At 44.9% G+C, this 24,391-nt stretch overlaps 1 protein-coding gene across 1 annotated transcript; it reads right to left on the bottom strand.

The window, feature by feature from the left end:
- Positions 1-756: 756 nt before the first annotated feature.
- Positions 757-23,519, bottom strand: LOC144599816 (cytochrome P450 2U1-like). The gene is made up of 5 exons (XM_078411063.1): positions 23,144-23,519; positions 7,852-8,487; positions 4,651-4,812; positions 3,664-3,831; positions 757-3,246 (listed from the first exon to the last, which is right to left on the bottom strand). The coding sequence occupies exons 1-5, from the start codon at positions 23,517-23,519 to the stop codon at positions 3,068-3,070; spliced, it is 1,521 nt and encodes a 506-aa protein (XP_078267189.1). The 3' UTR covers positions 757-3,067.
- Positions 23,520-24,391: the final 872 nt, after the last annotated feature.

Genomic DNA, 24,391 nt, shown 5'->3' with positions numbered 1-24,391 from the left:
TGTGCCAACTTTTTCAATTGCAAATTCCCATATTCACATTTATCATGGAAAAGCTATTTGTGAACAGAGCCATTAGCCCAGTGCATACATAGCCCATAAACATCCATCATGCAGAAAACTTGGGAGTCTAAAAATCACAAGATAGTCACAGCAGACAGAGGGTATTTTCTCCTCAAGTTTGTGCTAACTATTCATAGAAAAATCATATTAGTCCCATCCCCACACTTTCCCAATAACCTACAAGTTATTCTCCATTATATGCCATTCTAATTCCCTTTTAAAAGCACTGACTGATTCTGTTTCAGGCAGTACATTTCAAACGTTGGAATTTACCTAGTTTGTAAAGCCTAACTACAAAATAAATGTTCTGAGTGGCTCTTTCGTAAACTATTTCTAACTGCAATATACTTTTTTTCCCAAGGAACTCTATTTGCCTTCTTGTTGCAAGATTTTTACTCCTAATTAAGTTCAAGGCAAAAGCAACAAACAAAAAATAGACTATTTCCATTTCAAGACAAAATCTAAAATAAGACTAACAAGCTCATTAGAAGGAGGAAAATGAATTTTGAGGGAAATTTTTCTTGTAATGTAAATACAAACAGTACAAGTACAAAATCCCATGACCACAATGGGGGTAGAGATGAATTGGACAGTACCCTAGCTTATGGAAGGACCGTTCAGAAGCCTGATAGCAGAGGGGAAGAAGCTGTTCCTGTGGTGCACGCTTTCAAGCTTCTTAATTTCCAGTGGTGACACATCTCAAGAATGGATAATGCTGCACCAATAAAAAGAGAAAAAATAGTGATTTTGTTTCGTTTATTTTCACCAAGGCACAGTGAAAAGCTTATGTTGCGTGCTCTCCAGTCAGTGGAAAGACTCTACATGATTACAATCGAGCCACCCACAGTGTACAGATACAGGATAAAGGGAATAATGCTTAGTGCAAGATAAAGTCTAGTAAAGTCCGATTAAAGATAGTCCAAGGGTCCTCCAAGGAAGTAGACGGTAGCTTAGGACTGCTCTCGGTTTGTTGATAGGATGGTTCAGTTAATAATAATAATAATAATAATGCATTTTATTTATATAGCGCTTTTCATATACTCAAAGACGCTTTACAGAGATTTAGAGAACATAGGGAAATGAATAAATAGATAAATAAGTAAATAAGTAAACGAACAGAGAAAGGAGACAGAAAGTGAGGTGACCTTCAGTGGTTGAAGGCAGTACTGAACAGGTGAGACTTCAGCGATGTTTTGAATGTGGTGAGTGTGGAGCTGGATATCATCGGCGAAGCAGTGGAAGTTGAGACCATGACGGCGGATTAATTGACCAAGGGGGAACAGGTAGAGGATGAAGAGGAGGGGGCCAAGGACTGAGCCTTGGGGGACACCTTGGGGGAGGGGAGCGGTGGGGGATTTACAGTTGTTAATGGAGATGAACTGGTGTCTGTCAGAGAGGTAAGATTTGAACCAGGATAGGGCTGTGCCGGTGATGTTAAGGGAGGTTTCATGTCGGGTGAGGAGAATGGAGTGATTTATGGTGTCAAAGGCGGCGCTGAGGTCAAGTAGGATGAGGATGTTGAGGTTGCCAGCGTCGGAGGAGGAGAGAATGTCGTTTGTGATTTTGAGGAGCGCAGTTTCAGTACAGTGGTTTGAGCGGAATCCGGATTGGAAAGTTTCATACAGGTTATTGGTAGAGAGGTGATATTTGAGTTGGGAAGCTACAGCACGTTCCAAAACTTTGGACAGAAAGGGTAGGTTGGAGATTGGTCTGAAGTTGTTTGGGGTGTCAGGGTTTAGACCAGGTTTTTTCAGAATGGGGGTGACAGCAGCGATTTTGAGGGATGGCGGGACAATGCCAGTCGACAGGGAGGAGTTTATTGTTGCAGTGATAAAGTGGAGAGAGAGCAGGAAGGCAGGCCTTGACAAAGCTGGAGGGGATGGGGTCCAGAGAGCAGGTGGCAGTTTTTATTCCTGTGAAGAGGTCAGAGAGGTCGGTGGTGGAGATTGGGGAGAACTGAGGCAGGGGTTGACAGGATAAGGGGGGGTAGGTGGTTTGAGGGGGAGCAGGTGCGTTGGTGGTTAAGGTGCTGTAGATGTTGTCTATTTTGCTTTGGAAGAATGAAAGGAAAGTGGTGCATTTGTCAACTGTGAATGATTGGGAGATGGTGTCCAGGGGGCTGAGGAGTTTGTTTATTGTAGAGAAGAGTGTTTTGGGGTTTCCGGAGCCAGAGTGAATTATTTGAGAGTAGTAGGTGGAGTGGGCGCGGGAGAGGGCATCTTTGTAGTGCTGCAGGTGGTCTTTGTAGGCTTGGGAGTGAATTGTGAGACCTGTTTTGTTGCGGAGTCTTTCAAGTTGGCGGGCATGAGTTTTCATCATGCGGAGTTCAGGGGTAAACCAGGGAGCAGAGTGGGTGAAGGGAACTGTTTTGGTTTTTATAGGTGCAAGCTGGTCGAGGCAGGAGGAGAGAGTGCGGTTGTAGTAGTCAGTGAGGTCAGAGGGGCTGTGGAGGTCAACGAAGGGAGAGGCGGACATTATTTCAGAGAGGGAGGATGAGAGCGAGGTAGGTGAAACAGAGTTCAGCTTACGGAAGTTGATTTTGCGTTTTTGCTTTGGAGCTGGGGTGGGAATGTTGACAGACATGGTGATGGCTAAGTGATCAGAGAGGGTGGGGTCGGAGCCAGAGAGGTGATGTAGATTTAGTCCAGTGGAGCAGACAAGGTCCAGAATGTGCCCACGGTTATGGGTGGGAAAATTGACGAATTTGACTTTGAAATTGACTGGGAAGAAACTGCTCCTGCATCTGGAGGTGTGTGTTTTCACTCTTGCCTGATGGGAGAGGGGAGAAGAGGGAGTGACCGGGGTGAGACTGCTCCTTGATTATGCTGGTGGCCTTGCCGAGGCAGCGTGAAATGTAGATGGAGTCAATGGAGGATGGTCTGGACTGTGTTGTCCAGTGGTATCTTCTGTAAGTCATCGTAGACATAATACATACAAAGTACTTCAGAGATATCACCTTCCTTCATTGTTGCACCTGGTAAGACTGCAGGGTGTTCCAGTAAGTGGGTTATCTCTTGACGGGAATGATTTTAAAAGGATGTGGAGATAGAGTGAGGCCGAATCGGCCGGTCATGTTTGGTGCATCTTCAGCTTCAGGGAGTTTGAAGGAAAATGACTGCAGGAGGCTGCTGAAGATGAGGAACAGTTCCATCTTTGCCATCTGCTCTCCCATACACATCCTTTTACCTGATCAAAAACAAAACACGTCCGATCAATGCAAAACCAATCAGAATTGTATCATTGCTCAACGGCATTCCAGTCACATAGAGTATAAGTTGGCTCCATTCCCATTACTGCAGATACTTTAATGGCACGCTTCTCCTTCCTTAGGTAGACTCGTGGTATCACCAGGGCCCTTATATGATTTCAGTAAAACAGCCCTCCTCGTACTCATGTCCTCTTGAAATGAAGGCCAACCACCGTTTGCCTTCTGCTTCACTTGCTGCGTCCGCACATTAAAGTTCAGTGGTTTGTGCAGGAGGACACACAGAATCCTCGGAGTATGCTATCCACTTCCCCAGCCGACAAATTATACTGTTCAGATTGCAGTATTTAGGGTAAATGTTAAAATAGGAATATTACACTATAAAAATAAACCCTTACCTATTCCAAAAGGCATAAAAGCTTCATGTTTTACCACATTTCCATCCGCATCCAAGAACCGAGAAGGATTAAACTCATCAGGTTGCTCCCACATGCTTGCATCTCTGTGGACTGACCAGAGATTTGCAATCACCATGCTTCCCTTAGGAATGGTATAACCTTTAAAGTCTGAGAAAAAAGTAAAATAAAAATTATCATACTTTTGAGGGGAGGATAAATCTATGTTTCTTTAATTCCAAAAAGCCTGTGATCAATCTTCTAAACATTTTTATAAACTTAGATATCAAAATAGGTTATTTCTGAGGGCCTTTCAATTAATTCCTCTGCTCCACAGCCAGGACTTGAAAACTTAACACTTTTCTCGGTTCCCCAATTCTGATGAAAAGTCTTTAACTTGAAACATTAACTCTGTTTCTCTTTCCAGAAATGTTGGCTGAGCTGATTTGATTTTATATTATACAACTTTGGTTCAGCTTCAAAAGGACACCGTGCTGGAGTAATGCAGCGGGTCAGGCAGCATCTTTGTTTCTGCCTCGGTAGTTTATGTCAATGAATAATTTTAGTTTATTTTAGAGATACAGCATGGAAACGCACATTGAATCCATGCTGACCATCAATCACTTGTTCATACCAGTTCTCTGTTATCCCACTTTTGCATTAACTCCCTACACACTAAGGCCACTTTTTACAGAGTCCAATTAACCTACAAACCCACACGTCTTGGGATGTGGGAGGAAACCGGAGCATGCAGAGGAAACCCACGTGGTAACAGGGAGAACGTGCTAACTCCACACATTCAACACCTGAGGTCGGGATCAAACCTGAACCACTGGCGCTGTGAGGCAGCAGTTCTACCACCTGCACCGCCCGAATGAAAAACTGCAATACACAGATCATCATGTGATTAACTGCATGGAAACTCCAGCAGAAAAGCTGGTGGATCTTTGATAGTTTCTTGTGTAATAACTGTTAATTCAGCGCACTCACCTACTGTTTCTGATGCCATATGTGGAATGGCTAATGGAACAACTGTGGTCATCCGTTGAATTTCCATTACTGTTGCTTCTGTGAATGGCATGTGATGTTTGTCTTTGATGGACGGTGATCTGGACTCACCAACAACAGCCCTGATCTCATTATAAACCTGTTCTGCAAAAATAAGAATGTTGTTTACAACCAATCCATCACGCTTCGTATGCTCAGAGATGGTCATGGTCAGAGGTTTGTCATAAGAGAATTATGAGCAGGATAAAACTACGGAACAGTTTGCAGTTCATGAACATTGTGATGAATTACCAGGCAGGTGCTACACTAAATGGCAACTTCCAACAATGAGGCAGGCTCTGAAGAACTAATCTGGGGCTGACATTAGGACATCCATGTTTGATTATTATCTTTGGGCATTTTTGATCTTGTATGGAAATTGAGTAAGTTAGATTTTCTCTTTTCAAGAAGTAAAACTCCAAATATGAACACTAGACTTCTGTACCATAGTTGCATTAATAGGTTTCTTTGCTTTTATTGACACAACATGCCTTCTTCCCTCATTCATCAGTTTACAACTCCGATTACCCTCAACAATCCTAACAAACCACCATGCAAATTTTGGACCTAATATTTTGGAAGAAGAAATTAACTTAACTGTATTCTTGGCTTAGCTTTAAAGTTAAACTTCAGTTGGGCTTCAAAAGTCAGTCAAACCTTCCTTTAGCAGTTTCAACAAATATAATTTGAGTTCTCTCCTAACTCTCAATAATTTCTTTCCCTTCCCTTCATAAAATAATTAATCTTCCATCAGTTTTGCAAGTTTTGCTGTGCCACGCACCATTTCCTCATTAAGGTACAGTGGCAACATTTGATCTGTTTATTTCAATTTCACAACGTTTTGTGAAGTTAATATCTGACTCACACTTTCACTGTTCCTTTCTTCTTGTGGGAACCGTCTTCATTTCAAAATCTGTGCTCCATGGTCTGTAAACTATTTATGGGTTAAGTAGCTAGTGGGTCATGTTATTCATGTCCCAAGTACAGTAAATAACCCCGCAGGCAAAACTATTAGCAAACAAAATTTGACATTTAGTTACCACATTGGGATAGTTCATTCAAAGAGATGAGGTGCATCTTAAAAGTAGGAAAAACTGGTAAAAGGCTGGGGATGAGAATATGGCCGAAATTTCAGACCTCGAGACTTTGACAGTTAAATGCATAGATAGTTAGAGTCATAGTCATACAGCATAGAAATCCCAACTCTTCCATACCAAGACCAGAAATCTCATGATTTTTATAAAGCCCTATAAGATGTAAAACCAATAGTTAGTGAAAGGGTAAATAAACTTGAAGATGGTGCAATGACCAGAGGATTACAGATATCTGTGAGAGAGGTGTAGTGCTGGAAAATACAAAAATAATGACCAAAAAGTTTTAGATGGACTTTGCAATGAGAATTTTAAAAGCAAGGTACCACTTAACTGTTTAACACCAAGTATGGGATTTGGGACAATGGCAGCAGAGTGTAAAGATCAAGTTCACAGGATAGATCAAAGGAGACTGAAAGTGAAAATTATTAAGTTGATAGAGAACAAAGTTATGGTCGGGGGTTTCAGATGCAGGTTGGTGAGTCATCATGTGTAGGTAGGAACTGCAGATGCTGGTTTAAACTGAAGTTAGACACAAAATGCTGGAGTAACTCAGTGGGACAGGCAGCATCTCTGGAGCGAAGGAATGGGTGACGTTTCGCGTTGAGACCCTTCTTCAGACTTTGAAGTCAGCGGAAAGACAGTACATGATTACAATCGAGCCATCCAGTGTACAAAAGAGTGGAGTGATTGTAATGTGTGATTGCAGACCCACCTCTGTGACCAGCACACAAAGAGTCCCACGGCTTGGGTGTCATCTTAGACCTTGATTCGTACCGTTGTTCCTCCATTCAAATGAGTGGGCTCAGAGATTCTCATAGGCATATATCATATGTGTAGGAAGGAACTGCAGATGCTGGTTTAAGCCATAGTCACAAAATGCTGGAGTAACTTTGGAGAGAAGGAATGGGTGATGGGTCGGGTCGAGACCCTTCTTCAGAGTGAGGGTCTGGGAAGAGGGAAACTAGAGGTATGAAAAGGTACAGAACAAATCACAGCCAGCACCGATTACTCAAGAAAGGTGGAGTCCACAATGGTCCATTGTTGGGTTGCAAAAGGTGCAAGTCTGGGCTAAAACATGCTCATAGAACCGGAGAACAGGAGGAATCACCGAGGGAGAGCAACAAGGGAGAGCGTTGCAGTAAAACCCATCGGAGAGAGGAGGAGAACTTCTTCAAAGTAGGTATACCTTGAAGAGATTAGGCAGTGGAGCAGATCAAACGTGAAGGATGGTTCTGCGGATTCCCAAAATATAAGTACGGAGACATTTAACAAGCTTGTGTTTTATCACCAGAATGTGCAGCACTGTCAGAAAATCCACCAACATTTCCACCCCAATGGTGTTGCTCTCATTAATATTTAGTTGTAGGAAATGTCTGTTCTAGCAGGACATGACATGTGACAAGGTGATTAGATGGAGACTGAGAAGGGACTGATAGACATGTTGAAATAGAAATGGGAGTCATTACCAGAATTATTAAAATGAATACCCACAAAATGCTGGAGTAACCCAGCCGGTCAGGCAGCATCTCCGGAGAAAAGGAATAGGTGACGTTTCGTGTCGAAACCCTTCTTCAGATTCAGTGAGATCCTGCAGCAACTTTGTTATTTGCTCCAGATTCCAGCATCTGCACTCTTTTATACCTCCTTCATTAGGGTTAACATTAGCTTTGCCAACAAAGCATTTCTCCCTTTGTTTCACAGATCATTATTTCATCTGTCAGTCTGAAGAAGGCGTCCCGACCCGAAACATCACCTAACCATATTTTTCAGAGGTGCTGCCTGAGACACTCCAGCACTGCGTTCTTTTTAAATCATTATTTCAACCTTTGGCAAAAGAAGGTGGGCAAGCTTTTATGCGTTAAAAAATATAAACGTTTCACTTGGCTGAGACCATCCTAATCAATGAAATTTCGATGCTTAATTATACAGTCTATCATTCTTATCATAGCAGGGATAATGTATTTGTCATGTGCATATAATGTCATCCTTCCACCTAAATATTTACAATATTGCTACGATTACTCCAATGTTAAACATGGCTGATCAGTACCTTGAACTCCTGGATACGATGCCATTATGAGAATAGCCCACAGCAAAGTGTTGGATGTTGTATCTGTCCCCGCTACAAAGAGATCACTAATTATGTAAAATAAATAATCTTCACTGAAGCTCGTGGCTTGGTTTCTTTGTATTTCACAGTCTACTTCTTTCAGGTAAAAATCAATAAAATCACGTGGGTTTTCAGGGTCCATAGTCTTTCGGTGATCAGCAATGATATCTTTCAGGAAAGATGTGACATCCTTTACTGTTTGGGAAAATTCCTTGAAAGGCCCAAAAGGTAAATACTGAAGGAAGGGAAACACATTGATGAGTATTGCAGGGCTGTTTGATGCCAGCTTCATTCCTCGAGCAATCTGATGCAGAACGGTTCTAAACTCCTCATCTTCATAGTCAAACCGTTTACCAAGGCACATCGAGCAGATGATGTTTGACACAGCGTTATTTATGATGTGGAAAGGAGAAAACGCTGTTCCCTCTGCTTTGTAAAGCTCTGACTTCACAAATTGCAGTTCCTCGAGGATTTTAGGCTCTAGATCAAGTTTCCCAAAACCGAAATGTCTCAGAGTCGAGAGAGAAAACTTTCGTTGCTCCTTCCAGACCAAACCATATGGTGCAAAGACTATACCTGAAAATAAACATAGATGATAATTCATGTTTTACTTCAAAGAGCACTTACATTCCCCTAAATAGTTCACCATGTTAAGACAATTTTGTAATCATATGTTAAACAGCTAGAGGAAGTATCACCCAGTTGGATTTTAGAAAACTATCGTTTTAATGGAAGTTTGTGAAATTAATCAGGATGCATCACAACTTCTATCCATGCTAGTACCTTGCCTCTAATACCATGGACTCCTATCTTGTTCAGCAGCCTCACGTGTGGCACCTTAAAAGTCTTCTGTAAATCAAACACCATCCACCGACTCTCCTTTGTCTATACTGCTTGTTACCCCCTCAAAAATGTCCAACAGATTTGCCAGGCAAGATCTTCCCTTAACAAAACCATGTTGACTTTGGCCTATTTTATCATGTGCTTCTGGTACCACAAAACCTCATCTTTAATAATGGACTCTAAATTTTAACAACCACAGAAGTGGTTTTAATAACCACAGTACCACTGACTAACTGGTCTAAATTTCCTTTCCTTTACCTCACTCCCTCCTTAAAACAGTGGAATTACATTTTGCGATTTTCCAGCCCTCTGGAACCATTCCTGACTATAATGATTCTTGAAAGATCACCACTAATGCTTCCATAATCTCTGCAGCTACCTCTTTAAGAACCCTGGGGTGAAGTCCATCGGGTCCAGGTGTCTTATCCACCTTCAGACCTTTCAGCTCCCCAAGCACCTTCTCCTCAGTAATAGAGACTACACTCACTTCTGCCTTCTGACTCTTGCAGATGCCTGCAGCCCCACAACAGCCAGTAAACCCATTCCACCCACCTCCCACACTCTCGTTCATATGTCATACAGTCGTGCAACATGGGAACAGGCCCTTTGGCCCAAAGTCTCTATGCCGACCAAGATGCCCCATCAAAGCGAGTCCCACCTGCCTGCCTGCATTCGGCCCGTATCCCTCTAAACCTTTCCTATCCATGAACCTATCCAAATGTCTTTCAAATGTTGTTATAGCAGTTGCCTTAACTGCCTCCTCTGGCAACTCATTCCATGTATGCATCCATCACCCTGTGTGTGAAAAAAAGTTGCCCTTCAAGTTCCTACTAAATCTTCCCCCTCTCACCTTAAACCTACGTACTCTGATTCTTGATTTCCCCCACAAGGAATAAATGGGTTATACATAAATCAGGCATTTGTAATCTGGGTAGGACCTATACTTCAGGCTTGCTAGATGCACTGTACCTCATGATAGGTCAGAAAGCTGAAATATCAATTCTCTCACCACAGATACTTTTATTACTGGGATTGTCGAATTATCCCAGCGTTATTTAACTACACTTTCACAGCTGTTTGGCTTGACATCCTGAGAAAGAACTCTGGGCAATTGGACAAAGAAATGTCACAGCATCCCCTTGGAAGCGTAAAGAAGTCTGAGCCAAAAGTACATAAACAAGTACTTGCCACACTGTCCACAAATAGCAGCGGGGACTTTGATTTGCCGGAAACTCGTCCTCGTTATGAAGTGAATGTTTTTGTTTGAAATATAAATTGGAAGAACCCTCAGGAAAGTTATAGCAATTTGATCGCACTCATTGTGTTGGTGCACCAAATGTTGCCACCATGACACAATTATACAGAGCAACACTTTGTTTTCCAAAAGGCGAGACCAATTGCAGACTGGGCGATTGTTTCGCTGAACACTTACGTTCAGTCCGCCTTGGCCTATGCGATCTCCCAAACATTTTAACTCATCTTCCCATTCAAACCAGTGTCTGTAGTTCCTTTCTGTCCTGGGTCTCCTCCACTGTCAGGGTGAGGCCACATGCAAATTGGAGATACAGCACCTAATATTTTGCTTGGGCAGCTTACAACCCAGCAGTATGAATGCTGATTTATCTAATTTCAAGTAACCCCTCCATTCCCATTCTCCCCCCCCCCACCCCCCAACCTTAGTTGTCCTACTACTTCCATGGTTCGAATCCTTGTATACCTTCGTTATCACCTCTTCCCCTGCCAACAATGGGCCATTAAGGGCTCCACCCTTCTTTGGTCATCTGTTGCGGCCCTGCTTTGTTCAGGCCTTTTCTTATCTCCAGTTCCATCCCCTCTACTTTCAGTCTGAAGAAGGGTCCTCCCGACCCGAAACGCCACCCATCCTTTTTCTCCATAGATGCTGCCTGACCCGCTGAGTTACTCCAGCACTTTGTGTCTATCTTCGGTATAAACCAGTATCTGCAGTTCCTTTCTACATTTTGTTTTCCAATATCTTTGAAAGAACACCACATCTTCATTCTATCACAATTCCTTATTTGATCAAAGCTACATGCATACTTTCCACGATATCTTTCTAACCATGAAGGAAAGCTAGCTTCCATTGGAAACCACACTCAGCAACTATCTAAACAGTGACATTGCTCATGACTTGTATATCTACTGCATGGGGCAACATCTCCAGCTATGACTGGAATCTGCCCCCGCAAGACTGCAAAATTTCTTTGAACTACCATTACACCAAGTCATTACAGAATAAAGTTTCACAAGAAATTGATTCTAATCTACTCTGCAAATTACCCTGAAATTTTATGCGACTGTAACCTTTATCAATTTTGATTTTTTAATGGAATCAGTGAAGACACTGAAGTGAGAAGTGTATGAGGGGAACAATTTGTTTCCCTTCAGGTATTTGTAGGGTGGTTACTGGAGTTTTGTTTTCCTTTTTTATATTTGGGACTTTTTTTTCTTTGGGGAAGGGGTTTTTGCTTATTTTTATACTTTTGAGATCCTTTCTTGTGCTGTTGCCTACCACTCAGCTTTTCAAGTTAATAGTGGTCATTGTTGTCACAGGTTATGGATTTTATTTATTTGAAGTAACGTATTTGAAGCATTGCGTTTCTTCTGCCATAACCAATGATAATCTTTTCTGAATTGGCATACTAACTGCATTCCAGATACTCTTTTAGAACCATACAGCAAGGAAATAGGCCCTTCGACCCAACTTGTCCATGCCGATCAAGATATCCCATCTAAGTTAGTCCCATTTGAATGCATTTGGCCCAGATATCCCTCTAAACATTCCCTATCCACGTACCATGCTTTTCTTTCACAACTTTCAAGAGGTGGGGTGCTAAAATGGTTGCCATGTGTTTAGTTTAGTTTAGTTTAGAGATACAACATGGAAACAGGCCCTTCGGCCCACCGGGTGCGCGCCGACCAGCGATCCCCACACATTAACATTATCCTACACCCACTAGGGACAATTTTTACATTTACCAAGCCAATTAACCTACAAACCTGTACATCTTTGGAGTTTGGGAGGAAACCGAAGATCTCGGAGAAAACCCACGCAGGTCACGGGGAGAAAGTACAAACGCTGTACAGACGGCACCCGTAGTCGGGATCGAACCCGGGTCTCCAGTGCTGCATTCGCTGTAAGGCAGCAACTGTACCGCTGCGCCACCGTGACCGCCGTGAAAGATGTGCGTGACTCTTCTTTCGAGTTTCCATCTTTCGCAGTCTGGATATCTTTGCCTTTCACCCTACAATGCTACAACTGTGATTGGAACTAAAACATTTCCAATAATAAATAACATCATTTATAACTTAATATTTATCTTTTGCTACTTGTTATCGGTAGAGTAAGCACTGAAGAGCAATTATGTGTGTGTAAAAAAAAAATCATAAACAACTGGCAGGAATATTTTTAAAAATCATTTATTTTTTGGAGTCCCCAGCAGCCTAGTCTGCGGACTATAGGCATTGCTCAAGGTTGTTCAAATGAGGTTGCTCTTTTATACTTTTGTTTTTGACAATACATCTTTTGGAACGTGGAATGATGTACAAAATTAATTTGGTGTCAAATAAAAGTAGGATAAAATTCTCCAAATAAGGAAAAAATATTGTTTTTCTCCGATTGGAAAACCTGCTAATGAAATCCAGGGAATAGAAACATAGAAAATAGGTGCAGGAGTAGGCCATTCGGCCCTTCGAGCCTGCACCGCCATTCAATATGATCATGGCTGATCATCCAGCTCAGTAACCTGTACCTGCCTTCTCTCCATACCCCCTGATCCCTTTAGCCACAAGGGCCACATCTAACTCCCTCTTAAATATCGCAAATGAACTGGCCTCAACTACCTTCTGTGGCAGAGAATTCCACAGACTCACCACTCTCTGTGCGAAGAAATGTTTTCTCATCTCGGTCCTAAAAAACTTCCCCCTTATCCTTAAGCTGTGACCCCTGGTTCTGGACTTCCCCAACATCGGGAACAATCTTCCCGCATCTTGCCTCTCCAACCCCTTAAGAATTTTATATGTTTCTAAATTCCAGCGAGTATAAGCCTAGTCTATCCAGTATTTCTTCATATGAAAGTCCTGCCATCCCAGGGATCAATCTGGTGAACCTTCTCTGTACTCCCTCGAAGGCTAGAATGTCTTTCCTCAGATTAGGAGACCAAAACTGTACACAATACTCCAGGTGCGGTCTCACCAAGGCCCTGTACAACTGCAGCAGAACCTCCCTGCTCCTATACTCAAATCCTCTTTCTATGAATGCTAACATACCATTCGCTTTCTTCACTGCCTGCTGCACCTGCACGCTTGCTTTCAAAGACTGGTGCACCATGACACCCAGGTCACGTTGCATCTCCCCTTTTCCTAATTGGCCACCAAATGTGCAGATTTAGAAGCGAAAAAGATAAATTGATTTTTTTCTGAGAAATTCACCTCTACATACATTATAGTCTAACTTATCTCCTCCACATGTGATGGCAAGAATTTAGCATATCCTCCTTAGGGCAAGCGTTCGCATCTTCTAATGCATCTTGATAAGTGGGATCCAACTTTACAGGCATCTTTGTGCCTTTTATAGGCCATCTACAATTATATAATTCTGCCATTTATGCAAAAGAGCAAGTGCGACAATTTATAGAATTAGTACAATATCTCCTTGGAGTGCAGGAGGATGAGGGGTGATCTTATAGAGGTGTACAAAATCATGAGAGGAATATATAGAGTTCATGCCCAGAGTAGGGGAATCAAGTAATAGAGGGACATAGGTTTAAGATGAGGGGGAACGATTTAATAGAAACCTTAGGGGCAACGTATTTTACACAAAGAGGTGCAGGAATATGGAATGAGCCACCAGAGGAGGTAGTTGTGGCAGGTACTATCACAACATTTTAAAAACATTTGGACAGGTGCATGGATTGGATAGGTTTAGAGGGATAAGGTCGAAACGCAGGCAGATGGGACTAGTATGGATGGGGCATGTTGGTTGGCGTGGGCAATTTGGGCCAAAGGGCCTGTTTCCACGCTGTATGACTCTTAGTCAATTTAAAATTGAGATATCCTAAGACACAAAAATTGTTTTGTTAAGTCGCCTGAATTAAAGAATACCTGATGCACTGCCGATGCTTCGTTGACAGAAATTCTCAAAACACCTGCCTTTTTGCATCTGGAAGTCAATGAAATCAAGCGCACATATCATATCATCATATCATCATCATATATATACAGCCGGAAACAGGCCTTTTCGGCTCTCCAAGTCCGTGCCGCCCAGCGATCCCCGTACATTAACACTATCCTACACCCACTAGGGACAATTTTTACATTTACCCAGCCAATTAACCTACAAACCTGTACGTCTTTGGAGTGTGGGAGGAAACCGAAGATCTCGGAGAAAACCCACGCAGGTCACGGGAAGAACGTACAAACTCCTTACAGTGCAGCACCCGTAGTCAGGATCGAACCTGAGTCTCCGGCGCTGCATTCGCTGTAAAGCAGCAACTCTACCGCTGCGCTACCGTGCCGCCCTTGGAGATTGAATGTCACAAAAACTAAGGAGCTGATTGTGGACTTCAGAAGGGCTAAACATCCAAGGACGTACACGCTACTGGAGATAAATGGGTCTATTGTGGATAGGGTGAGCAGTTTTAAATACTTGGGAGTCCGCATCGCAGAGGATCTGACGTGAGCAACGCACATTGCCGCACTGGTGGGTAAGGCTAAGCAGCGCCTTTACCACCTTAGACAACTGAGGAAATTCAGAGTGTCTCTGAGGATCCTTCATTGCTTCTACTCTGGGGCTGTAGAGAGCATCCTGTCCGGCAACATTACAGTCTGGTTTGGGAACAGCTCTGCCCAGGACAGGATGGCCCTGCAGAGAGTAGTGCGTTCGGCAGAACGCACCATGGGAACTACACTCGTCCCCCTGCAGGACCTATACATCAGGAGGTGCAGATCCAGAGCAAGCAAGATCATGAGGGACCCCTGCCACCCCAGTAACGGACTGTTCCAGATGCTACGATCAGGCAAACGCCTCCGCTGTCACGCTGTGAAAACGGAGAGGATGAGACGGAGCTTCTTCCCACAGGCCATCAGGACTGTCAACTTTTATAACCCCAGAGACTAAATTTTTGTCGACACTAATAGTAACTTATTAACTTTATTTATATGCTGTAACTGTAATTCTTTTTGTGCACAACCCGCAGGCATTGCCACTTTCATTTCACTGCACATCGTGTATGTGTATGTGACAAATAAATTTGACTTGACTTGATTAACATTTCTTTCAATCTTGTCTTGCAAATATAATCACTATTCCTGCTTTGACATTAGGCCAAATTTCCCCTGTGCAGCAGCATCTAGAAAGCAACTTGATCAGTACAATAGCAGTTCCAGAAATGTGCTCATCATCACTTTCTCATGGGGAATTCAAGGGTGGTGTTAATGGTAGACACAAGGAACAGCAGATGCTGCAATCGCACGTAGAACACAAAGTGCTGGAATAACTCAGCAGGTCAGGCAGCATCTCTAGAGGGCATGAATAGGTGACAGTCTGGGTCAAGACCCTTCTTCAGAGCCCAAAGAAGGGCCCTGACCAGAAATGCCACCTATCCATGTCCTCCAGAGATGCTGCCTGACCTGCTGAGTTACTACAGCACTTTGCATTCTACATGGCATTAATGGTAGCCTTGCTTGTGATACAATTTTTCCCCAGCACACACACATTTCCAAATCAGTTCCTATACTGTCAACCTCAAGTACACCATCAAACCAATTGGTACATTCATCCACTGGCACTCTCTATAATTGATTGATACAGTGACATCCCTTCACAATTTCTATATTCCCTTTAACCTGCTAATACAATGACATCCATTAACGTTCTCTTTGACCACATGGTAATCTTTCTTTTACTGGCACTTTAGCTGGATATGTCATTCTATGATACTGCATCTAGCTGGGTATAACACTGCCAAAGTTTAGCACTAACAGTCTGGTATTGTTTCATCCATTGCACACTTTTTTTTACTATTCAATACACTTTTTACTAATAAGAGCAAGATTAATCCAAATGGCCATTTAACAAGGTAATAGCTGACCTGATTTTAACCTCAACTCAGCATTCTCCTCTATCTTGATTATCTCATCGTCTTGTTCAATAGTCAATAGTCAATAGTCGTTGATCAATTAGCTGCTTTTGTTTCCCTTTAAAGAGGAATTCCATGTGCTCGGAACCCTTTAAAACATTTGGTATTCTGACATGAATACTAGTATTATCATAATACTAGTATTATGACTAGTGTAGACGGGACATAGAAACATAGAAAATAGGTGCAGGAGTAGGCCATTCGGCCCTTCGCGCCTGCACCGCCATTCAATATGATCATGGCTGATCATCCAACTCAGTATCCCGTACCTGCCTTCTCTCCATACCCCCTGATCCCTTTAGCCACAAGGGCCACATCTAACTCCCTCTTAAATATAGCCAATGAACAGGCCTCAACTACCTTCTGTGGCAGAGAATTCCACAGATTCACCAATCTCTGTGTGAAAAAAAACTTTCTCATCTCGGTCCTAAAAGACTTCCCCCTTATCCTTAAACTGTGACCCCTTGTTCTGGACTTCCCCAACATCGGGAACAATCTTCCTGCATCTAGCCTGTCCAACCCCTTAAGAATTTTGTAAGTTTCTATAAGATCCCCCCTCAATCTTCTAAATTCCAGCGAGTACAAACCGAGTTTATCCAGTCTTTCTTCATATGAAAGTCCTGCCATCCCAGGAATCAATCTGGTGAACCTTCTCAGTACTCCCTCTATGGCAAGAATGTCTTTCCTCAGATTAGGAGACCAAAACTGTACGCAATACTCCAGGTGTGGTCTCACCAATGCCCTGTACAACTGCAGCAGAACCTCCCTGCTCCTATACTCAAATCCCCTCGCTATGAATGCCAACATACCATTCGCTTTCTTCACTGCCTGCTGCACCTGCATGCCTATTTTTAATGACTGGTGTACCACGACACCCAGGTCTCGTTGCATCTCCCCTTCTCCTAATCGGCCACCATTCAGGTAATAGTCTGCTTTCCTGTTCTTGCCACCAAAGTGGATAACCTCACATTTATCCACATTATCCTGCATCTGCAATGCCTTTGCCCATTCACGTAACCTATCCAAGTCATGTTGCAGCCTCCTAGCATCCTCCTCACAGCTAACACTGCCCCCCAACTTCGTGTCATCCGCAAACTTGGAGATGTTGCATTCAATTCCCTCGTCCAAATCATTAATATATATTGTAAATAGCTGGGGTCCCAGCACTGAGCCTTGCGGTACCCCACTAGTCACTGCCTGCCATTCTGAAAAGGACCAGTTTATTCCTACTCTTTGCTTCCTGTCTGCCAGCCAGTTCTCTATCCACATCAATACTGAACCCACAATACCCTGTGCTTTAAGTTTGCATACTAATCTCTTATGTGGGACCTTGTCGAAAGCCTTCTGGAAGTCCAGATATAACACATCCATTGGTTCTCCCTTATCCACTCCACTAGTTACATCCTCGAAAAATTGTATAAGATTCGTCAGACATGATTTATCTTTCGTAAATCCATGCTGACTTTGTCCAATGATTTCACCACTTTCCAAATGTGCTGCTATCCCATCTTTAATAACTGACTCTAGCATTTTCCCCACTACCGATGTTAGACTAACTGGTCTGTAATTCCCCGTTTTCTCTCTCTCTCCCTTTTTGAAAAGTGGGGTTACATTAGCTACCCTCCAATCCTCAGGAACTACTCCAGAATCCAAAGAGTTTTGAAAAATTATCACTAATGCATCTACTATTTCTGGGGCTACCTCCTTAAGCACTCTGGGATGCAGCCTATCTGGCCCTGGGGATTTATCGGCCTTTAATCCATTCAATTTACCTAACACCACTTCCCGACTAACCTGGATTTCACTCAGTTCCTCCCTCTCATTTGACCCCCGGTCCCCTGCTATTTCCGGCAGATTATTTATGTCTTCCTTAGTGAAGACAGAACCAAAGTAGTTATTCAACTGGTCTGCCATGTCCTTGTTCCCCATGATCAATTCACCTGTTTCTGACTGCAAGGGACCTACATTTGTTTTAACTAATCTTTTTCTCTTCACATATCTATAAAAGCTTTTGCAGTCAGTTTTTATGTTCCCTGCCAGTTTTCTTTCATAATCTATTTTCCCTTTCCTAATTAAGCCCTTTGTCCTCCTCTGCTGGACTCTGAATTTCTCCCAGTCCTCTGGTAGGCTGCTTTTCTTGCTAATTTGTTGGACGATGTGGGCAGGTTGGGCCGAAGGACCTGTTTCCATGCTATATGACTCTATGAACCAGCACTTAGCTTTGTTAACAATCATCCCAATGATGCATTTTTTAACTGATTAATACAAAGTAATCTCCTGGATCTCTTAAACTAGTTGGTATCCTGACATCCACAAGCATTCTCTTTAAACAATGGCACACTCTCACTTGCTAAAACTCTCCTTAGCCAGGGTGTACTGTGACAGTGTACTTTTCTCTTTGTAACTATTTGCACCACCATTCTCCAGTGCCACTATCTTCAACCATTTGCTACACTGTCACATATCAACAATATACTGTCACCCACAGGCATGGTCTGTACGACTGTAATTGCCATCTGTTGACGCACACATTAATTGAATAATAAATCACTGGCTTTCAATGAATGGTACCCTGCCACTCACTGACATGCACTTGAACTAGATGGTACTCCATTACCCACTGACACACTATTTTAATAAGAAGGTATAATGTTACTTATGTATGCTCTTTTAACCAGAAAGAATACTATCACCTTCCAGCGCTATTTACAACCACACGGGATACTATCATCTATTGGCGCACTTTTAACAAGTTGGTATAATGTAACCTGATGTATTTCTTTAACCAGATGATTATCACCCATCAGCATCACCACTCATGAATCATTTGGCATCTATTGGCATATCTTTAAGAAAATCGTACACTGACCTTTATGGGCAGTAATCAAATGGTATACTGTCACCCCACTGACTCTCTTGTTAATTGATTGATTCAGCGTGAAAACAGGTTGGTCGGCCCACTGTCCAAGCCAACCATTGATCAACTGTTCACACTAGTTCCATGTTATCCCACTTTCGCATCCGTTCCTTACGCACTGTGCTGCCCAATATATCAGAGTCTGAAGAAGGATCCTGACCCGAAACGTCACCTATCCACATTCTGAGATGCTGCCTGACCCATTGAGTTACTCCAGCACTTTGTGTCCTTTTGGATAGGTGACGTCTTGGGTTGGGACCCTTCTTTAGAAACATCACCTATCCACGCTCTCCAGAGATGCTGCCTGACCCGCTAAGTTACTTCAGCACTTTGTCTTCTTTTGTAAACTACCATCTGCAGTTCCTTGTTTCTATCAGATGTGATCCTATTGAATGGTGGAACAGGCACGAAGGTTCAAATGCACAATTTGTTTCTATTTCTTTTGATTTTACCTAGAGGAATGGTGTCAATGGTACATTGCCTGAATCATTACAATTCTTCAAGTGAGGCTGGTACTTTAGTCAAGTCAAGTCAATTTTATTTGTATAGCACATTTAAAAACAACCCACGTTGACCAAAGTGCTGTACATCTGATTAGGTACTAAGGAAAAAAAAAATTGAAACATACAGTAGCACACAAACATAACAGCACATACAAAACAGTTCACAGCGCCTCCTCAATGGGCCTCAAACGCTAGGGAGTAGAAATAGGTTTTGAGCTTGAACTTAAAGGAGTCGATGGAGGGGGCAGTTCTGATGGGGAGAGGGATGCTGTTCCACAGTCTAGGAGCTGCAACCGCAAAAGCGCGGTCACCCCTGAGCTTAAGCCTAGACCGCGGGATAGTGAGTAGCCCCAAGTCGCTTAGTGTGCTTGCCTTTTACAATAAGACATTTACAGTCATTCTCTCAGCAAGGCCACCAGCATAATCAAGGACGCGTCTCACTCATGACACTCCCTCTTCCATCAGGCAAGAGGAACAGAAGTGTGAAAACTCACAACTCCAGATTCAGGGGCAGTTTCTTCCCAGCTGTTTTCAGGCAACTAGACCAATCTATCACCTACTCCGGCGTCCGGTCAGCGGCGGAGTTGGGCATGGAGTGGGGGCCGCCATCTTACCGCGGGCCTCCGGTGGCCGCCACCTTCGCCCCGCCGCACTGCCATGGCCGCCACCCCTCGTACAACGCGGGCGGGCAGGGCCAGGATGCCCTGCCTCCCTGCCTCCCGGGGACAGCACGGCCGGGTTGGAGGTGACTGGAGGCCGGGTCTCCCGGGCCGGGACAGAAGCCTCGCCGGGGAGACTGGAGCCGGCGGCCTGGGGCCCGTACCCGGGGCCTGAGGAGCAGCAGCAGCCGGCGGATGGCGCTCCCCTCCCCGCCCGTGGGGCTGCACACCACCGCCCGGAGAGAACCGCTCCGGTCTCGACCGTCCCCCCAAGCCGTGAGATCAGCCGCAGGACTACCCCCGCCCGCCCCCACGATGTCTCCACTGTCTTGTGTGCATGCCACATGTACAGTCGGCAAGTCGTTGGTTCCAGCGGTTTTAGGGCTCGTCTACCTAGCATGTGAAGCCTGGGTTCGGCAGATTGCTCGGAGGAAACCACCAGAAGGTTCAACGGGCAGGAAGACGATCCCAGCAAAGCGCCGTGGAGCGCAAACAGGGCAGAGTGAGATACGTAGGACACTTCTGACCATCCACTGCATCCTGACCTGTCCCCAGCCGTCTCGACTATGTCTTGCTGCTGGAACCCGATAGGCCGGGACGAGAGAGTGAGGCCGACGATATGCGCAACTCCCCCTCACTTAAATCCAAGTCAAGCGCAAGTCATGACTTCAACCTCGGCCAGCGTACACACCGCGGCTGGCGGGATCCCAATCAGCGGTCGAAATAATAAGATTGAAAGTGAAGTCATGGTCATCTTCGAACCCGAAGGATGAACAACAACAACATCACCAACTCAAGAGCGGTCCTTACCCACCATCTACCTCATTGGAGACCCTCAGACTATCTGTTATTGGACTTTATCTTGCACTAAATGTTATTCCCTTTATCCTGTATCTGTACACTGTGGACGATTTGATTGCAATCATGTATAGTATTTTTACTGACTGGATAGCACCCTACAAAAAAGCTTTTCATTGTATGTGTAGGAAGGAACTGCAGATGCTGGTTTACACCGAAGATAGACACAAAGCGTTGGAGTAACTCAGCGGGACAGGCAGCATCTCTGGAGAAAAGGAATGGGTGACGTTTCGGGTTGAGACCCTTCTTCAGTCTATGTATAGAAGGTATTTATTCACAAAATGCTGGAGTAACTCAGCGGGTCAGGCAGCATCTCAGGAGAGAAGGAATGGGTGACATTTCGGGTCGAGACCCTTCTTCAGTCTATATATATGTGTGTATTTGTGAGTATGTGTATATATACACACTTAACTTTGTTTTCTTTCTCGTTTATTATATTGTTTACAGTGTACTAAGTTTACATATTCTGTTGTGCTGTTGCAAGTAAAAATGTCATTGTCTCTCTGGGACATATGACAGTAAATCACACTCTTGACTTCTTCTCCCATGGATGCTGCCTGACCTGCTGAGTTACTGCAGCACTTTGTGTCTATCTTTTCACTGACTGTACCTCGGGTAGATGTGACAATACACCTGCCTGACCTGCTGAGTTACTGCAGAACTTTGTGTCTATCTTTTCACTGTAGTGCCTCGGTAGATGTGAGAATACACCTGACCCTTCACCTGCCTGACCTGCTGAGTTACTGCAGCACTTTGTGTCTGTCTTTTCACTGACTGTACCTCGGGTAGATGTGACAATACACCTGACCCTTCGCCTGCCTGACCTGCTAAGTTACTGCAGCACTTTGTGTCTATCTTTTCATTGACTGTACCTCGGGTAGATGTGACAATACACCTGGCCCTTCACCTGCCTGACCTGCTGAGTTACTGCAGAGTTACTGCAGAGTTACTCCAGCACTTTGTGTCTATCTTTTCACTGTAGTACCTCGGGTAGATGTGAGAATACACCTGACCCTTCACCTGCCTGACCTGCTGAGTTACTGCAGAACTTTGTGTCTATCTTTTCACTGTAGTGCCTCGGTAGATGTGAGAATACACCTGACCCTTCACCTGCCTGACCTGCTGAGTTACTGCAGCACTTTGTGTCTATCTTTTCACTGTAGTGCCTCGGTAGATGTGAGAATACACCTGACCCTTCACCTGCCTGACCTGCTGAGTTACTGCAGCACTTTGTGTCTGTCTTTTCACTGACTGTACCTCGGGTAGATGTGACAATACACCTGGACCTTCGCCTGCCTGACCTGCTGAGTTACTGCAGAGTTACTGCAGAGTTACTCCAGCACTTTGTGTCTATCTTTTCACTGTAGTACCTCGGGTAGATGTGAGAATACACCTGACCCTTCACCTGCCTGACCTGCTGAGTTACTGCAGAACTTTGTGTCTATCTTTTCACTGTAGTGCCTCGGTAGATGTGAGAATACACCTGACCCTTCACCTGCCTGACCTGCTGAGTTACTGCAGCACTTTGTGTCTATCTTTTCACTGTAGTGCCTCGGTAGATGTGAGAATACACCTGACCCTTCACCTGCCTGACCTGCTGAGTTACTGCAGCACTTTGTGTCTGTCTTTTCACTGACTGTACCTCGGGTAGATGTGACAATACACCTGCCTGACCTGCTGAGTTACTGCAGCACTTTGTGTCTGTCTTTTCACTGTAGTACCTCGGGTTGATGTGACAATACACCTGGACCTTCGCCTGCCTGACCTGCTAAGTTACTGCAGAGTTACTGCTGAGTTACTCCAGCACTTTGTGTCTACCTTTTCACTGTAGTTCCTCGGGTAGATGTGAGAATACACCTGGCCCTTCACCTGCCTGACCTGCTGAGTTACTGCAGAACTTTGTGTCTATCTTTTCACTGACTGTACCTCGGGTAGATGTGAGAATACACCTGACCCTTCACCTGCCTGCCCTGCTGAGTTACTGCAGCACTTTGTGTCTATCTTTTCACTGACTGTACCTCGGGTAGATGTGAGAATACACCTGACCCTTCACCTGCCTGACCTGCTGAGTTACTGCAGAGTTACTGCTGAGTTACTCCAGCACTTTGTGTCTATCTTTTCACTGACTGTACCTCGGGTAGATGTGAGAATACACCTGGCCCTTCACCTGCCTGCCCTGCTGAGTTACTGCAGCACTTTGTGAAATAAATACCTTTGATTTGTACCTGCACCTGCAGTTATTCTCTTACACACCTGACCCTTCCTCAGCTCAGACGAAGACTAAGACTCGCTAACCTTTGCGCTGGGTTACGATGGTGATGAGGGGGATGGTCGGCCGGTCGGAGAAGACATCGGCTCTGCGCTGCAGGGCGTCCCTGACCGCCTGGAAGCCGCTGAGCACCACCAGGAGGCGGCTGCCCAGCCGCAGGCTGCACACGCTGCCGTGGGCCCGGCCTAGGGCGCCCAGCAGCAGATGCGGGGGCAAGCGAGGGCCCCGGCCTAGGCCTAGGCCCAGCACCGCCCACCACCACCACCAACGCTTCGGCCCACCAGGGGGGAGCTTGCAGCCCCGGGCCCGGCGCTTGAGCAGGTAGCGGGTGAGCAGGAGCACGGCGACGGCGAGGAGGAGGAGGAGGAGGGAGGAGGAGCAGCCGGTGTCCAGCGCCGCCATCTTGGGCCCGCCAATCACGCCGGGGAGAAGGGGCGGGGCCGGGGCCTACACTCTGGGACAAGCGCCAGATGTGGAGGGGGCAAAGACAGATGTTGGGGGCAGAGACAGAGAGATACATACAGATGTTTAAGGCAGAGGCAGCTGTTGGGGGGCAGTTTCAGATGTTGGGAGCCGTTTCAGGGCAGATACAGCTGTCGAGGGGCAGATACAGCTGTCGAGGGGCAGATACAGCTGTCATGGGGCAGATACAGCTGTTGAGGGGCAGATACAGCTGTTGAGGGGCAGATACAGCTGTCGAGGGGCAGATACAGCTGTCGAGGGACAGATCCAGCTGTTAAGGGGCAGATACAGCTGTTATGGGGCAGATACAGCTGTGGAGGGGCAGATACAGCTGTCGAGGGACAGATCCAGCTGTTAAGGGGCAGATACAGCTGTTATGGGGCAGATACAGCTGTCGAGGGGCAGATACAGCTGTCAAGGGCAGATACAGCTGTCGAGGGACAGATCCAGCTGTTGGGACCGATACAGCTGTTGAGGGGCAGATGCAGCTGTCGAGGGGCAGATACAGCTGTCGAGGGGGCAGATAAAGCTGTCGAGGGGCAGATACAGCTGTTTTGAGGGGCATATACAGCTGTTATGGGGCAGATACAGCTGTTGGGACCGATACAGCTGTTGAGGGGCAGATACAGCTGTTGAGGGGCAGATACAGTTATTATGGGGCCGATACAGTTGTTATGGGGCAGATACAGCTGTTATGGGGCAGATACAGCTGTTATGGGGCAGGCACAGCTGTTGAGGGACAGATATAGCTGTTGAGGGGCAGATACAGCTGTTGAGGGGCAGATACAGTTGGAGGGCAGAGACTGAAGTTT

The sequence above is a fragment of the Rhinoraja longicauda genome, chromosome 14, assembly GCF_053455715.1.
Source record: "Rhinoraja longicauda isolate Sanriku21f chromosome 14, sRhiLon1.1, whole genome shotgun sequence".
In the NCBI taxonomy this organism is placed as follows: Eukaryota; Metazoa; Chordata; class Chondrichthyes; order Rajiformes; family Arhynchobatidae; genus Rhinoraja; species Rhinoraja longicauda.
This window is presented reverse-complemented; position numbering and strand designations above follow the sequence as displayed.